The following is an 18,156-nucleotide window of genomic DNA, read 5'->3' as shown; positions in this document are numbered from 1 at the left end:
GCCTGGCATGTTTGAAGCCTTGTTTCTTTGGTGGCCTCCATACCCTCTGGCCCTTATAAACTCACGGCCTCTTCTGGGGTATAATAGTGACACAAAGCTAAAGGAACATAGAGGGAAACTGACTCCTAGCAAAATTCTGTTGTCCCCATAGATCAGGGTTTTCTTCACCCACCAAGAGACGCTTCCTCCTGCAGCAGATGAGAGCAAATCCAGAGACCCACACAGGACAACGTGCAGAGTGAGAGACCTCAGAACACTGAGTCCTAAATGTGATGTCTCCATCAAATCCCTTGCCTCAGGGCTCATGGAATTCAGAGTGAGTTTGTATTTTTGGTTTTTGTTTATTTTGAAAACAACGAAACACAAAATAATACTACCAAATATATACACACTACTTTTAATTTCCAAAATTTTCAAACTAAGTTATTAAAAGGACAAGTCTGTAGCTATCCTCACATCTAAGAAATATAAAGATTTCCCTACAAGTAAAGCTATACAAGAAGCTATGTTGGGCAAATTAAAACTATCTGTCACTAACATTTGCAAAACAATGAACATAGATCTGTGAAAGCCACCTATAGAACACAACTTGACTGAGAAAAGGTAGTGAGAATCACCCAAAATTTCTACCAGAGTACTTCCACAACTCATAAATGCTTTCAGTAATGTAGCAGGATACAAGATCAACTTTAAAAAAAAAATCAGTAACGCTCCTATACACAGATGCTAAATAGGCTGAGAAAAAAATCAGAGAAAAATCAGCTTTCACAACAGTCACAAATAGCATAAAATATCTCGGAGTAACTCTAACCAAACAAGGGGAAGACTTGTATGACAAGAACTTTAAATCTTTGAAGAAAAAAAATTGAAGAAGACACCAGAAAGTGGAAAGATCTCCCATGCTCTTGGTAAGGCATAATTAACACAGTAAAAATGGCAATCTTACCAAAATCAATGCAATACCCAGCAAAATTCTTCACAGACCTTGAAAGAATGGTACTCAGCTTCACATGGAAAAGCAAAAAACACCACAATAGCCAAAACAATCCTGTATAATAAAAGAACTTCTGGAGGCATCACAATCCCTGACTTCAAACTCTACTAAAGAGCTACAGTATCGGAAACAGCCTGGTATTAGCATAAAAACAGACAGGAGGAGCAATGGAACCGAATCAAAGACCCGGGTATTAATCCACATACCTACTAACACCAGATTTTTGACAAAGAAGCAAAAGATATGAAATGGGGGGAAAAAAGCATATTTAACAAATGCTGCTTGCATAACTGGAAATCAACATGTAGAAGAATGAAAATAGATCTCTATCTATCACCATGCACAAAATGCAGCTCCAAATGGATCAAAGACTTCAACATAAAGCCAACCACACTGAACCTCATAAAAAATAACCGGGGAAGCACACTTGAACACATTGGCACAAGAGAACACTTCCTAAATATCACCTCAGCAGCACAGACACTGAGAGAAACAATTAATAAATGGGACCTCCTGAAACGGAAAAGCTTCTGTAACACAAAGGACATGGTAAACAAGACAAAACAACAGCCTACAGAATGGGAAAAGATCTCCACCCACCCCACATCAGACAGAGGTCTGATCTCCAAAATATACAAAGAACTCAAGAAATTGGTCATCAAAAAACCAAATAATCCAATTTAAAAAATGGAGTACAGACCTAAACAGAGAATTCTCAACAGAGGAATCTAAAATTGCTGAAAGACACTTAAGGAAATGTTCAACATCCTTTGTCATCAAAGAAATGTAAATCAAAACAACTGTGATACTCCATCTTACACCTGTAAGAACAGCCAAGATCAAAAACTGATGACAACTTATGCTGGAGAGGTTGTGGGGTAAAGGGAACACTTCTGCATTGCTGGGGGGAGTGCAATCCCTTTGGATATCAGTGTGGCGATTTCTCAGAAAATTAGGAAACAACCTTCCTCAAGACACAGCAATAACACTTTTGGGTATATATCCAAAGGCTGCTCAATTGTGCTACAAGGACATGTGCTCAACTATGTTCATAGCAGCATTGTTTGTCATAGCCAGAACCTGGAAACAACCTAAATGCCCCGGGACCGAAGAATGGATAAGGAAAATGTGGTACATTTACACAATGGAGTACTACACAGCAGAAAAAAAATGCAGGCAAACGGATTGAGCTAGAAAACATCATTTTGAGTGAGGTAACCCAGACACAGAAAGACAATTATCACATGTACTTACTCATAAGTAGTTTTAAAATATAAAGCAGAGAAAACCAGCATACAAATCACAATCCCAGAGAACCTAGATAACAATGAGGACTCTAAGAAAGACATACATGGATCTAATGTACATGGGAAGTAGAAAAAGAAAAGATTTCCTGAGTAAATTGGGAGTGTGCAGACCTTGAGAGAAGGGGGAAGGGGAAGAGAGAGGCAGGGAGGGGGATCAGAGAAAAATATAGACTCAATAAAAACATATATAAAGAAAACCTGAAATGCCCGAAAGTCTACAAGAAATTAGCAAGAAATTCAGTCAATAAATGGGGGTTGTTTCGAACTTCAAATGAAGAAGAACAAACGGGCAAAAATAAATGAAAAAGAAAGTTACACACTTTACCCAGGAAGCAGATGAAAACTCACTCTGAGACTGCACCTCCCCCACATGAATGGCTGTCATTTTGAAAGCAGATACTGCTGGGGTTGGTGCCACACTCAGTGAAGTAGGAATTACTTTAGCACAGCCATTATGGAAATCATTATGGAGACTTCCCAAAAGAAATCTAGAAATATGGAGCTGGACAGAAGGTTCAGAGGTTCACAGCATTTGTGTTTGCATGGAGACCAAGTCCAACTCCCATCAACCTTGTGGAGGCTCACAACCATCTATAGCATCAGCTCCAGTAGATGCAATGCAACCTTCAGGCAGTCATGGGAACCAGGGACATGGCACACGTTCATACACATGAAATAGAATTTGTAAAAATATTTAAAGAGCTCTAAAAATAGAGCTCCTAGGTCTATAAGGAAAGCAGCCAAAGTCGGCATAGCCGTATGCAGATGAACACAAGGGTGTGCACATACACAACTACGTATTTGCACATGCAAGAATGGAACAATGTTATTGTGGGAACATACACAACTACGTATTAGCACATGCAAGAATGGAACAAAGTCATTGTGGGAACATACACAACTACGTATTAGCACATGCAAGAATGGAACAATGTTATTGTGGGAACATACACAACTACGTATTAGCACATGCAAGAATGGAACAATGTCATTGTGGGAAATTGGGTGGAACTGGAAAGCATCATGGCCAGTAAAATGCGTCAGCCCCACAAAAGCTAATCCATGTTTCTATGACAGACACAAAGGAAATGGACTGCTAGGGATGTGCCAAGGGAACATAGAAAAGGGCTGAGAGAAGGGACCGCATATAATAAAGAGTGGACCAGGAGAAAGTATGATTAAATTAAATGTATACTTGGAAATATTATAATGAAATACTTTACTCTGAATGATACGTGTTAATAAAAATCCAATTTATTTGTAAATAAATAAATTTTATTCACTTGCTCCTCATGGTGTAGTGCATGCCTTCAATCCCATCACATGATAAATGCTAATAAAAATTCAATTTATTTGTAAACAAATAAATTTATTCTCTTGCTCCTCGTGGTGGTGGCGCAAGCCTTCAATCCAAGCACTCAGGGAGGTAAAGGCCGGTGGCCCTCTGAGTTTGAAGCCAGTCTGGTCTACAGAATGAGTTCCAGGACAGCCAGAGTAATACAGAGAAACCCTGTCTCAAATAAACAAAAATCCGAGAAAACTTGATCTATTTTAAATTAAAACCATTCTATATGAGTTATACTGAACCTGCTATTTCCTATAACCCGTTTCACCATATTTTCCTGAAAGGAAGAGAGTAACATATATTTAGACCTTAGCAAATGTAAACTTCTTCAATCATTTTATTCAAAAACAAGAATTTTTAAAATTATAAGTCATACCTATATACTATGTCTTATAATTTTATACCTATATGTTTACATTAATATCACAACAGCCTGCAGAAACAGTAGGAGTGTGGCCTAGAGCCTAGACCACCATTCCTGGAGAACACACAATGGTAACTCATTAAGAAATAGGCAGCGCTCTTCCCCATACTGGGTTGCCCAGTCCTGCATTAACACCAGGGGAGTAGTTTAGTTCTACCTCAAATTGATGTGTCATGCTTTGTTGATTCCCTTGGGGGAGACCTGCCCCTTTAGAACAGAAACAGAGGAGGAGTGGACTGGGAGAGGGGCAGAGGGAAGGAGGGGGAGGGGATGGGAGGAGAGTGGAGGGAAAGAAAGCACAGCAAGGCAGACTTACATACATACTAGTGTGCATGGTAATTGTCATGCAGTGACAGCAAATTACAATTTAGACTACGTAAAATGGTACCTTGGGTAGGAAACATTGGCATGTCTTAAAATGAATCATCTCGCTTATAACCAACGTGCGGGTCATTCTTAAAGAAGCACACTAGCCTCCTAAGCAGTAAAATAATATTTAGAAAGTAAATCTAGGAAAAGCCACACAGAACCCGAGTTTTGAAAATAATATACTGTGCATATCAATTACCCCTGGACAATGGAAGCTGGCTTTCAACACAGCTTTCCCTCCATACTGAGTTCAGTACCTGATGCAGTACCTAAGATAATACTGTTCACACTCATACACACAGAGATACACACATGGGAGAGGGAGGGAAAGGGAGAGAGGGGGGAGGGAGGGAGGAAGGGAATGGAGGAGAGACTGGGGGAGGGAGACAGAGAGTGTAAGCAAGCACAGTTCAGCTAAAACCCATGGCAATGGATATGGAAATGCATTCCTGGAAAGCAGATTTTTTTAGACTCTTGTATCAAGCGAGAAATATTTCTATGTAAACTTTGTTAATTCATGTGAAATTAACAATATTTGACTTTTCACCTTAATAAATACTGATTTTGTATAATGCAATGAGTAGGTTCTAATGTCTAATAACTACCAAGCAATGTTACAAGTCTCCCGGAATTGAGTATGTTGTGTGAAGTTTTACTCTTTTGGCTTTTTGAGGGGCCACCAACAAGCTCCCTAAGAAATCACGGAGACTTGTTTTTACTTATAAATTCCTGGCCGTAGCTTGGCTTGTTTCCTGCCAGCTTTTCTTATCTTAAATTATCACAACTATCTTTTGCCTCTGAGCTTCTATCTTTTTCTGTTTCTATATACCTTTCTTTGCTTCTTACTCGTTGGCTTGCTGGGTGTAGCTGGGTGACTGGCCCTCTAAGTCTTCCTCTCTTTATTCTCTTGCTCTTCCTTCTCTTTGGTTTTCCTTCTATTTGTACTCTCTGCCTGTCAGCCCCGCCCATCCTTGCCCTGCCTTGCTATTGGCCATCAGCTCTTTGTTAGACCATCAGATGTTTTAGACAGGCACCATAATACAGAGTTAAACAGATGCAGCGTAAACACAAGTCACACACCTGAAAAAATATTGCCAACAGGAGGAAAAGTGACTGAAATGAAAGAGCTGCTTCACGGAACGTTAGGACGAAACCACGGTCAGAGTCTGCTACAGACACCAATGGCATCTGACATTCCTATATATATAGGTATATATATAGTATCCCTGCACCCTAAGCTCACAGCAGATCATGCAAGCTGATCTAGTAACAAGAACTGGAATGTGAAGAGGCCATCTTAAGAAATAACCATGAAAACACTTCATTTTTTTCCATCATAGCACTTCAGATTAAAGAAATAAGGTTTTTCATTGGTTTAAATGAATGGTCAAATTGCCTTGATACAAGTTCATAAAAATTACTTTGAAAAGTTGTGTTTCCTGGAAATGTCTTGGGAAAAACATTGCTTAGGACATTTTCAGTAAACTACCCAGAAGCAGCTGTGAAATGAAAGGGTTCCCACGTTGATGGGTGGGCATAATGGAAGACTGCAGGAAACATACAGGCCTTGGTTCTCCTTAGTCCTGGCAGGGGATGGGAATCAAAGAAAGGCGTTGCAGGCCTGTTTCACCAGGTCCAGATGTATAAGCCAGCATTCTAAGTTAAGTGAAATTAGAGAAATGAATGGCAAAAAAACCCCGAGATGCCAGCTGGTAGAAAACATTCTTTGAAAGTTAAAAACAGCTCATCCTCTTTACACTCTTACATTAGCGGCACTACTAGTCTCCAGAATCCCGTGAAAAATATCTCGATCATTCTGTCCGATAAAACAATGGCTTGAAAAATCAACAAAGGAGTATAAAATAACAATTAATACCGCAGTATTACATTTTGAGTTTCTTTGGGGGGGAGACAAGAGATGAAAAAAATTAAAGATAAACAAACATATACATAAACACACACACACTTCATTCTATAGTGTTCCGTGAGAAGGTGATGAGAAAGATCAGCTAAAGAAAGAATAAACAGGAGACTCAACAAGATGGACCATGATCTCCATACATGATAAAAGTGACAAGCCAGTAGCTGTGGAATGTTGGGTGGGCATCTTAGAGAAAACAAAGAGAGTCACAGAGGGAAAAGAAGGAATGTTTGACAAATATTACCAATGAATGATAAGGCTCTCAAATGGAATCTGCATCATGATGAGAGTCACATAAAACGGAATGATCATGCAATAGCCCAGGACAAGGATGGGGTTCAACAGAGATGTTTGCACGTAGTGCCAAGCCACCATCCAAATGTCTTTCCTTAAGGCCGGACTCAGCACTGTCAGTTACAGCTCAGCTGGGAACGTGCAGGACACAGCAGCAGTCAAGGTCCTCTTTGCCAGAATCCAACCAACTCTCACATTCCAAACCCTTGTCCACCCCCTTGGAACACTTTCCTTGCTAAGCATTTACTAAGGCATCATCCTTTACTCCCCCTCCAAGTCTTTCCCAAGGCCCCCAGGCAGCCCAGGGCTCTCTAAACCAAGAAAACACTGAACCATGGGCATCCTAGAGCTCTCAATGCACTTCCCTTAAACTGCTACAAGGCTAAGATCATTTACAAGGCAGCCCCCCCTCCTGGCCCCAGCCCCCTCAAGGGAGCTCCTCAAGGGCCCCGCCCACAATTCCCTGGACTAGCTCACCACTTCACTGCAGCAGAGCCTCCTCTTTCCTTGTACACATCTGCCCATCAAGTCCAAAACAAGGCCCATGGGGACAGAGGAGAGACTGACATCTTTTAGATGTGACAAAATACTAACAAAGTCTTATGACTAGGACCACAAGCGTTCTTTTAAAGCAGCAAGGATGTTCTATTCCCAGTAGGACTGATGAGAACAGGAAAAGGAACGGGCAAGTGTAGCAAAAAGACAGTTCTGCATCTGTATCTTTTTCTCCTAAATGAGCATCCTGCCTGAAAGCTACCATGAGAAAGTGGCTGAAGCTGAGAAGAGGCTCCTGGACGCTGGGTAGCTGCCACTGGCTGACCCAGCCCATCTTTGCCCCATCCAACAGCCTAGCTTCTGAAGTAAGGCTGTGAAAAATCTCCAGACTGGCATCTTGACAAACCCTGTATCACTGGACCCCTCCTTGCTATACAGCGATGCCTCTCTCCTGCCTCTCTCTCTTGGTCTTCCACTTACGAGCATCTCTAACTTCTCTCTAAATTCACCCTGCTGCAGTCAATCAATTTTTAAAAATTCTTAAGACAAAATCCCAAAAACTACTGACTTTGAATAACTCTTCGTTTCTGGGACAAAGAAAGCCTCCATCCTTCTCAGAAACACCCGATTATTTGTGTATCATAATCAGAATATAATAAAGAGGGAGAGTTTCTGATACAATGAGCAAGTGACTGCGATAAATGAGAAGCAATACTGCTGTTAGCTGGTAAACACTTACCAGCTCCACAGACACCTTAGGAGCAAGAGAACATTCGGAACTACAGGAGGGAAGCTGTACCTTAAAGTGCGCAAGCAGTTTTCATTTGATATGAAAAAAAGACATTTTCTAAAAGTATCTAATAGGGATGTACTCAAGAGAGACATAAAACCAAGGGGCTAAAGATACATGAACTTGCAGGAAAGTATTGACTTAACTTTACAAGTTCCTATTGCAATACTTCTGAGTTATGGGGGCTTTGATTTATGTGAGCTTGTTAAAATACATCATTCACATAAATGGGACTTCCTCATAAGAAGAAAAAAATGAGACTGGAAATAATAGCAGTAAATACATGCCACTCCCTGAAGTCCTTTGCACATGCTTGAGATGGGTCTTAGTTTAGAGCCTAAGCTTCCCAGCAGTAACACAAAGAGGAAAACACAATTACATACACGATTCGCTAGTACCCAAGTAAAACGACAAATCATCACAGGAAAGCACAACATCTAGAATAGAGACCAAAGAGAAATCACCTTCCGGAGTTTTGCAGGCAAGATATAATATTCTAATCAATAGCAGACCAAATACTGAATTAACAACAAAGTTGATTTCATGTTATTTTTTGAAACTTTCGTAAATTTAAGACATTATCATAATAATTATAATGTAAAAACAAATCTATAGGACAAAAGGAAAAAACAGTATAGTGAAAGAAACCAGCTTTTAGCAATAATAACAATAGCAACAATAATAATAAAGAAAAACATAAAAAACTTTTAAGAAATGAATAGTGCAAAGCCCAGCATGGTGGCATGTGTGATCCCAGCACATAATATGGGGGCAGGATGTGTCCAGCTGATGCCAACCTTGGACTCTACGCTAAGACCCTGGAGCCATGTGGAATTTGGACATGATGTGCCACTGACACTTGTGCTAGCTTTCACCGGGGAAACCTACACAGCAGACACCAGGAAAGAGTCCACTGCAGTAGTACATCCAAGGAAAACAGACTGTCGGCATGACCAATACAATCCCAAACTTTGACAGGGTGACTTTGTGTGTCTCTATCCACATGCGCCAAAATAAACTTCTGACTGACCCCATCAAAATGCAGAAGCCAATCTTTCATTAAGAACAACATTTGCTTCAGATGAATGCTATGGCATCCATCATTCTACTGAGAAATGATTCACTAGGTTTTGGTGTGGGACAATTCTATATTTTGTCAATTATATTTTAAATAAACGCTGATTGGCCAGTAGCCAAGCAGGAAGTATAAGCGGGACAACCAAACAGGAAGTAGAGGTGGGTCAATGAGAACAGTTATAAGAGCTAATACAAAGCCTGAGCTAATGGGCCAATCAGTTAAAACTTATGTAGACCTCAGCATAATTTTCTTTGGGACTAACGGCTGTGGGAACAGGGCAGGACAGAAACAGAACAAGCAGGCCCTCATGTTACAAGGTTTCCTTTCAATTAAAACCTCCTTTTTCATAAAACTACTGGGTCACACCATCAGGGACAATTATTTAGTCCTAACTACCCTCAGACGAAGACATGTAAAGACGGAAGAAGGGAACCTGGAAACAGGCGAAGCTGCATCAAGTCACTAGAATGTGGAAAGTGCCTTACTTGTTCCATTAAGCCAGACTGGGAGAGCAGGCATGTTGTCTTCCACTTTGCCACAACAGAGATGTCTTCTGTAAGTATTTTTAACACTGACAGGAGTTTTTTCCTAAATTAACTTGTGTAAGTAGTTTTAAAAAGAAAAGAAATGCTGATTGCAAACAACAGAAAGAAAGGAAATCAGAGGAGACAGAGGGAGCGGTGACAGAAAATGGAGAGTCTGTGAAGTGACAACCATAGTTACAGCAGTCAGGAAGTAAAGAATCAAAACATCCCTATGAGAACAACCAGCCTACTTCAAATAAAACTGTTCGTCTACCATGTAAATATTGAGAGAGGGAAACTATCTTCTAATAAATCAAAATAGACACAGGTGAACTGCTCAATCAAACCCAAGCTATTATTTTAAAATGGACAATAAAGTGATAAGCATAATTTAAAGGGAGTAAAACCATACACGACAAATAAGACCCTTTCTAACAAGAAGCTGTCAGTCCACTGTTCTGTGGGTCATTCATTTTCTAAAAATGTATTGTTTCTTTCAAAGAGTGGCAACATTCCTAAACAATCTAAAGTACCAATAAAACTAGTTTAATGATCACAAAAACCCAGGGGAAAAGCATGTCAACACGAGTTTTGTTTTGCACGGCACCTTGATATTTCATGTAAAATAGTTGCACAACAAATTGTGAAAAATAAAATAGGAAAAGATACCTTTCCACTATTTTAACATGCAAACTTTCTGAAGGGAAGAAGAAAAAAGGAAGGAACCAAGGAGAAAAAAGGAAGGAACCAAGGAAGTCACTCCAAACCTTTCACAAGGTCACATCCACACCCCAGAGACTCCAAGGGTCACATCCACACCCTGGAGACTCCACAGGGTAACATCTACACTCCAGAGACTCCACAGGGTAACATCTACACTCCAGAGACTCCACAGGGTAACATCTACACTCCAGTGACTCCACAGGGTAACATCTACACTCCAGAGACTCCACAGGGTAACATCTACACTCCAGAGACTCCACAGGGTAACATCTACACTCCAGCGACTCCACAGGGTAACATCTACACTCCAGCGACTCCACAGGGTAACATCTACACTCCAGAGACTCCACAGGGTAACATCTACACTCCAGAGACTCCACAGGGTAACATCTACACTCCAGAGACTCCACAGGGTAACATCTACACTCCAGAGACTCCACAGGGTAACATCTACACTCCAGCGACTCCACAGGGTAACATCTACACTCCAGAGACTCCACAGGGTAACATCTACACTCCAGAGACTCCACAGGGTAACATCTACACTCCAGCGACTCCAGAAGGTCACATCCACACCCCAAACCCTCCAATGTCATATCTATACCTCAAACACTCCATAATGTCATACTCACACCCCAAACACAAACTTTTATGAAAGGGGGGTGAGGGAACAAACACATATAAAAATAAAAAAATAAATAAAAAATAAAAACAAACAGAAAAACAAAAAAATCCCCCACACAAAATCTTTAAAAATCACACCTAACTGCTTAGAAACCAGTACTCCATCATTGAGGCTGGGTTTCTCTGAGTCTGAGTAGTTCTAGAACAGCTGTCTCTCTGCAGGGGTTGTGGGGGTGGAACAAAAGACACACACCAGCAGACTCAGGTCACAGGGGTAGATGCTCAGGAGTTCCAACCTAGTTCTGAAGCCCTGAATATTACTGGACAGATGTTAGTCCCTATTCCACAATAAAGCTTAGAAAGGCTGGTCCTGCCGGGTGGTGGAGGCGCATCCCTTTAATCCCAGCACTCGGGAGGCAGAGGCAGGCGGATCTCTGGGAGTTTGAGGCCAGCCTGATCTACAAGAGCTAGTTCCGGGACAGGCACCAAAAGCTACAGAGAAACCCTATCTCGAAAAAAAAAAAAAGAAAGGCTGGTCCTACTATCAGAGAAGGAGTCAGGAGCAGCAACAGAGCTCATTAGCTGAGCAGCAAGACCTAATCAAGAAAAGCCTCCTTCTGAAATACCCCTTTCAAAGGGGCTGCTGCCTGATAGTGCTGCCCATAACTGGAATGGGCTTTCCCACATCAGTTAAGGTGCTCACAGACTATTCAGGTGAGGCTCCCTACTTGGGAATCTAATACATTAAAATCAACAATAAAAAAGCCAGGCACTCCTAAGGGGAAGGCAGAAATCTAAGTTCAAGGTCAGCCTGGTCTACAGAGTAAGTTCCAGGACAGCCAGAGACACCTGTCTTGAAAAACAACAACAGTGGGGTGGTTTGAAAGAAAATGGCCCCCAAAGAGAATGGCACTAACTCTGGTCTCCTATGCTCATGCACACCCAGCGAGACAGACTACTTCTTTTGTTTGCACCATGTCTGCCAGCACACTACCATGTCACACCAAGATGATAACGAACTAAACCTGTAAAAATGTAAGCCGCCCAATTGTTTTCCATTATGACAGTTGCTGTGGTCATGGCATCTCTCACAACAATAGAAACCCTAACTGAGATGAACAGTTTACCTTCACTGAACTTGTGCAAAATGGAACCCATCAACATTACTGCATGAATGGAGGAGGGGGTCCATGAGGCCCCTCTCTCCCTGAGGCATTTCCTTCAGGGGTAATGGTTGCTGCAGGAGGAAGTCATACCTACTGATAAGTTGCCCGTGATGTAGAAAAGAGCGCCTATCCACGCACATTCAAATAACCTTAATTACACCCAGTGGGTCCTAACTTTTTACAAATGACAGCTAGCCCCAAATCTCAAATCCCAATGAAAGAGAGGCCAACACTATCAAGGCACATTTGCCTTCCACCCAGAGTAGAAACAACACACTGCTGTGCTGACATCTTCCAAACATGGTTTCCTTAAAACAGACATAGATTATGGTCTAGATAATCAATATTAAATTGCAAGGGCATTTTCTCTGTCCACAAAATCATTTAACCCTTATGGTTTATTATATAATTTACAATCCTTTAATATCAAAGTGGTGCAGTGGTGCCTTAAGTATTGTTGAAAAGGTTCTACCAGCGAGGATATTTCCTGACAGTATATAACACATACACACACACTCACACTCACACACTGAAAGACATACAAAAATCAAAGAAGCAGACAGGACTCCTAGACAAAACATACTTCTCCTATCTGCCCCACTGTTCAAAACCTGCTGATTTTAAGCACTGCACTGCACAGACCTGATACTCACAGGAAACACACTAGTCCTGGCTGCACTTATTTTTATACTTGTAAAGAAGCTCTCTTCAAGATTACTATGAGTGAAACCAAAGCATTATAAGGCATTTTTGTTCACTTGAATAATAGAGATTAACACTCATTTAAAACAGGGATTACTTTAGAATGGATTTGAAAAATAATTGGGGCTTATTATTTAAAAATGAGCTAGATATGGCAATATTCAGTTGATTATATTTAAGTGTAAAATATCTCGCAAATACTATGTTATATTACCTTAAGGTACATTAATGCAAATTTAGGTTCAAATATTGGATTTTTAAGAAAGCTGTATTCAGAATATCTAAAAGAATTGGGTTTTTTTCTTCAAAAGTTAGTCATATTGACCAAATTTATTGGTTCATCACACGTTATAGTCCCAAGTATGTGGATTTGTTTTTAATAAAATATCATTTTTTCACATATCAATCAGAGTACAAGGCCTAAATACTTACATGCAAAAATTAATTTAATTGTCACAGCCTATTTGGTTGATTTCTATTACATTTTTCCATAATACGCAATGCATTAGGGAGTAGAATCAAATTTCAAACATAAAAAATAAACTGATTATACTGTCCTGTAAATACTGAAATATAGCAAGCTTGCAAAATTATAGCCAAAGTAACAATGTTTTAAATGTGTGAGAAAAATCTTAACTTAACCGACAAACATTATTCCCTAACTGAAGGTACAACAAGCTCACCGTTCTGTGATGCTTAAATCCACAGAGACAAAAGAGAGGAGCCTTGAACCACATTACAATTGTTAGCCATGGTCTCCTCCAATCACAGACGCACACTGAAAAATAATATTTAGTCTAATTCCAGGAATTCTGATTCATGGTTACAGACAACAATGCTAGGGGAAAAAAAAGTCAATATCACAAACACATCTGAATTAACTATTTCTTTAGCAGGAAGAAAATAGCTGGTTTAGATGAATATTGCCCTTAAAAACAGCCAGCTGTTCAGATATCTACAGCATTTTCACACTGCTGGACAAGGCTGGTATAATGGCTGCAAAAGCAAAGTGCATTATGGGAGAGGAAGCCACATGAGCTTTGTCAGCAGAGGAAGCTGCAGTGTTCCCAGTGGGCAATAGTTTTAAATCTTGGTAACCAACCTAAGACAACACTGAGAGGTGGTGGAAGCTGTATGCAGCCTGGTTGGCTGGCAGGAATCTCCTTCCCACTCTAGGTTATCCTAAATAAAAAGGGTCCTCCAACTTGGGCACAACCCCCTATGAGGCACAGACCAAAAGGAATGGAACCAAATGACCAGCTAAAAACATCTAAAGGATACTAGCAGCCAGAGCCAAGTTTCCTTCTATAGGCTGGTTAGCTCAGGCATTTGTCCTAGCACTGGGAGGCTAAGTCACTGTTTTATTGCAGTAATAAGACAGCATGGCTAAGGCAAAGCATAGAGGATAGAGGTCATTCAGGGTTAAATTCAAGAGGTGTGTCCATGACCACAGGGCCTGGGAGTAAGGCAGCAGGCAGGCATGGCACTGGAACAATAGCTGAAGGCTTACACACACACACACACACACACACACACACACACACACACACCAGCAAGTAAGTAGAAAGTGTGGGGTGGGGGCCAACCACTAAAAGGGAAGAGAGCTGCTTTTGAAACCTCAAAGTGACACACAACAAGATCATGCCTCCTAATCCTTCCCAGACAGTTCCACCAGCTGGGGACCAAGTATTCAAATATCTGAGTTTATGGGGCATTCTCACTCGAACCACCACATCTCTCCAGATTAATTTACACTACTGAGCTAAGGAAACAGGAAACGCCTACAAAACATAGGAAAGCTAAATAGAAAAACCAAACTCATGGTATCTTCTCATTGAAGGTGTTGGCATGATAAATAATATGTATATAAAGATTAATTATACATGTGATTTTGATCTGAGGGAGAAAATATAACACAAATTCTTTTCTATCTTTCTGATTCCTACAAGTTATAGCTATAAAATAAGAATCATAATGTACTGTGCAGGATTATAGAATGACTGAAAAAACTCATGTGAAAGCAAAAGGAACAAATACTAAGGATGGGGGGCTGGAAAGATGGCTCAGCAGTTAAGGACACTAACTGCTCTAGCAGAGGACTTGGGTTCAATTCCAGCACCCACATGGCAGCTAACAACAGTCTCTAACACCAACATCTATCTGACACCCTCACAGACATACATCGAGGCAAAATACTAATACAAATGAAGTAAAATGAATAATTTAAAAAAATACTAGTATGAAATATACTTTTGGCAAATCCCAAATTATTCTCTGAAAGTACACAATTTTCTACATTTCAAGAATAATCTGCTAACTGGGTATATTTCAGCCAGAAGTAAGTTGACTATAACAATGAAAAGTATGAGAAACTGAAGCTCGGGTGAAAAGGAGGCAGACACAATGCGGCAATATTTGAGTGTATCCATAGTCTGTAACCACACTCTACTGCTAAGGAAACTGAAAGCATCTTGATTAGGAAAGGGCCATTAGACATGTTAGATACTGTTGAAAAAGAGGGGGACTATCATTATTTTGTGGATGACTTCAGAGGTGTCCACATGCTGTGACTGACACTCAGGAGAGTGTAGAATCTGGAGTATTTTCATGGGGTTTAGAGGGAGGATGAAAACTCAGCCTGCAGTCCAGGAAGCTGAGGGTGTTTCTAGAAGTGTTGAGTGAGTACACTTCCAAAGCAAGGAAGCTATCAGAGTAGGGATGCGCCCCTGGCAGCCAACACTGCTAGATATCAGCTACAATGACTAGGCCTGCATGGTGACCTAATTACCATACACCACCAAGGAAAAAAACCTGCCAGCTGAGGGCACAATAATTGTAGCGTTGTTTTTCATGACCTGGCAACTGTAGTATTAATTGGAGAATGACATGGGATATTTTATTTTTAACATCAGCATTGTGTTTGGTTCTAGAGTACGAACTCAAAAATGTCATTTTAAAGCCCCCAAATAAGAATATAGTAAAGACAACATTCATTTATCCCACCCCGACCCCAGTAATTAGTTTTAAACATTTGCTTTAGCATACATGAAGGTGTTTAACAGGGTCAATTCTTCCAATTCTATAGTTTTGTTTATATCAATGTACCTCTCAAGTATTTCATTACTTGGTTTTTAAAACTTCCACATGCCATTGCATTTTTCTGGAAAGTTGACACAATAAATGACATTCAGGAAGAAAGTTACAAATTCAAGATGAACCACTGACACAATCTGAGAAGTTATTTCATTAAACGAAAACTAAAAGTAGACAAAACAACTGTACTTATTATGTACAAAATACAAAGGAATGAAAATTACCTTTCTTTTGGGGTGCCAACTCCATGTTTTCCTAGCAGGTGAGTATTTAGGTGCTTCTTCATTACAAAAGCAACCCTAAAAAATAAATGAAAATGAATTATAGAATTATATCTTGACAATTGTCTTGAAATCTGTAGAGAGCATTCAAAAATGATTATGGTATGGGCATACATTAGCACACCATAGGCACACTCAGAGAATAGCTCTTGGACAAGAGTGCCTCTTCGTTAAAGAGATAAGTGCACCTAAATTGCTGAGCTCCTTTTCTGGTTTGGGAAACCAGCCATGTCCAAGATCAAGGGAATGGCTGTGGTTCTTTAGGCACTGCCTCCACTGTCAGCTGGCAAGAAAGATGAATGAAAGGTAGCATGTGTAATGTTCAGGACCCCAGTCAATCTTACACTTCAGTCATAAAGTGGGCTTAAGAAAATGTCATTTTATTAAATATTTAAAAGATTATAAAAGAGATTACGAGTATGTTACATAAGGCTTCTTTTAAAACACGGTTGTAATTGGAATAAAGGTTTTAAAAATGACATAAATGTTTATTATGTCTACAGCATGCACAGGCAAATACACCAATGTGCTTTTGTGCCAACAAAATATCAACATAAGTGGGTAAACAAGAGTAGCTCCAGACTCACTATCTTAATTTACAAAGAGATGGGCTAATCAGCATCTGTATGGAATGGAGAGAACCTCTCCAGCTCCCACAGCCCCCTCCTTCCGCACAGCACCACACTGATTGTGTGACTCTCCATGGCACCAGATCTCATTCTGAAGCATCAGACAAAAATGGCTAATTTGAAAAGTGGAGGGAGGGGGAGAATTTCCTGTTGTAACTTTGAGTGTAAAGGGCTTGCAAACATTTTTGTTAATTATGTATTACAGCTGTCCTTCATAAAGTTAATTACTAATAGCTAAAAGGCAACTGAATCAATTTGCATATGTACATGAAAGGCATGACACATGCAAAAATATGATTTTAATTAGCATTCTATAATATAAAAGGCTACAAATCAAATTGGCATGTTATAAGACTCTTAACATTAAACACTGGATTTATCTGGACATGTTTGCACAAATGGGCAATGTGAAGAATGCAGAGTACTGCAGCCTCTCAGAGGGGATTTCCCCCCAAAAAATCAGGAGTCTCTAGAATCACAAAATCTACTTTTTGAAAATAATATATATATGTTTATTTTCATATAATAGTAGAGAAGTTTAGGGAGAAAATAATATATTTGCATTTTAGATGATCTTGACTTCGTTATTCAAATAAACGTGCATACGCTGACACCACCACCCATTCTGTTCCATACGTAGGCAATAACAACTATGACGATGGATGTTTGTAACGACGAATAGCTTGAGCATCTCATCAATCATCATAATGGAAAGATAATAATCATGTTTAAAGAATCAAACTATGATAATATTAAGTGGTGAGCCAAACAGCAATAGCATAAGATGTTCTATATTTGTTTCTGCTTGATTTGGAGAAAACAAATAACATTTTTCATATCCTGAAAAAGAATACAGTAATAACAGGAGTCCATTTAAGTCATAACTTTCCTAGTGTCCTCCATTTTCCCAGAATTAAAAAAACATAAAGCTAATAGCAGCGAGCAAAGGTTAAAAATCCAAAGCTGCACAGCCCGGCTTATTTCCATGACCAGGGACAGGGTAAGAGATCTGAACTCAGAAGCCACAGTGCAGTGTTCGTAATAGAGAAGCATTTATTAATTAGAATGCTAAAGTCTGAAAAAAAATCCAAACCAAAATGTTCCACTGCAAAGGAAAACAACCTCACAGGAAGGAATTCTTACATGACACATGCTCTAAGTCTGCAAAGGGATTGTACTGTTAGAAGCTCAGGAGATTTGTTACTACTAGGGAAAATGAAAAATGTGTGCAGACTAGAACATGAGCTTACATACAAGTGCAAAATATTTGCTCATCCAGTGTAACTTACACGACAGTCCTTATATCTGGCTATTTAAAATATGAGCAGTTCAATAGTTTCAATATAATTATGAGTTTGTAAAAAAAAATGTGTGAACATTGCCTATCATCCGTCCAC

At 39.8% G+C, this 18,156-nt stretch overlaps 1 protein-coding gene across 1 annotated transcript in view; it reads right to left on the bottom strand.

Annotated features, from left to right (window-relative positions):
- The window catches only part of Znf407 (zinc finger protein 407), a 371,415-nt gene that overhangs the window by 210,118 nt on the left and 143,141 nt on the right, over positions 1–18,156 (bottom strand). Inside the window, exon 5 of the mRNA XM_041640811.1 lies at positions 16,074–16,148. Within this exon, the coding sequence (XP_041496745.1) occupies positions 16,074–16,148 (75 nt within the window). The remainder of the gene's footprint in view (positions 1–16,073; positions 16,149–18,156) is intronic.

Source organism: Microtus oregoni, unplaced genomic scaffold, assembly GCF_018167655.1.
Source record: "Microtus oregoni isolate MIOR12 unplaced genomic scaffold, Mior012 000065F_ref0000479, whole genome shotgun sequence".
Lineage (NCBI taxonomy): Eukaryota > Metazoa > Chordata > Mammalia > Rodentia > Cricetidae > Microtus > Microtus oregoni.
Note: the sequence above shows the minus strand (reverse complement) of the source record. Positions and strands in the feature narration are given on the sequence as shown.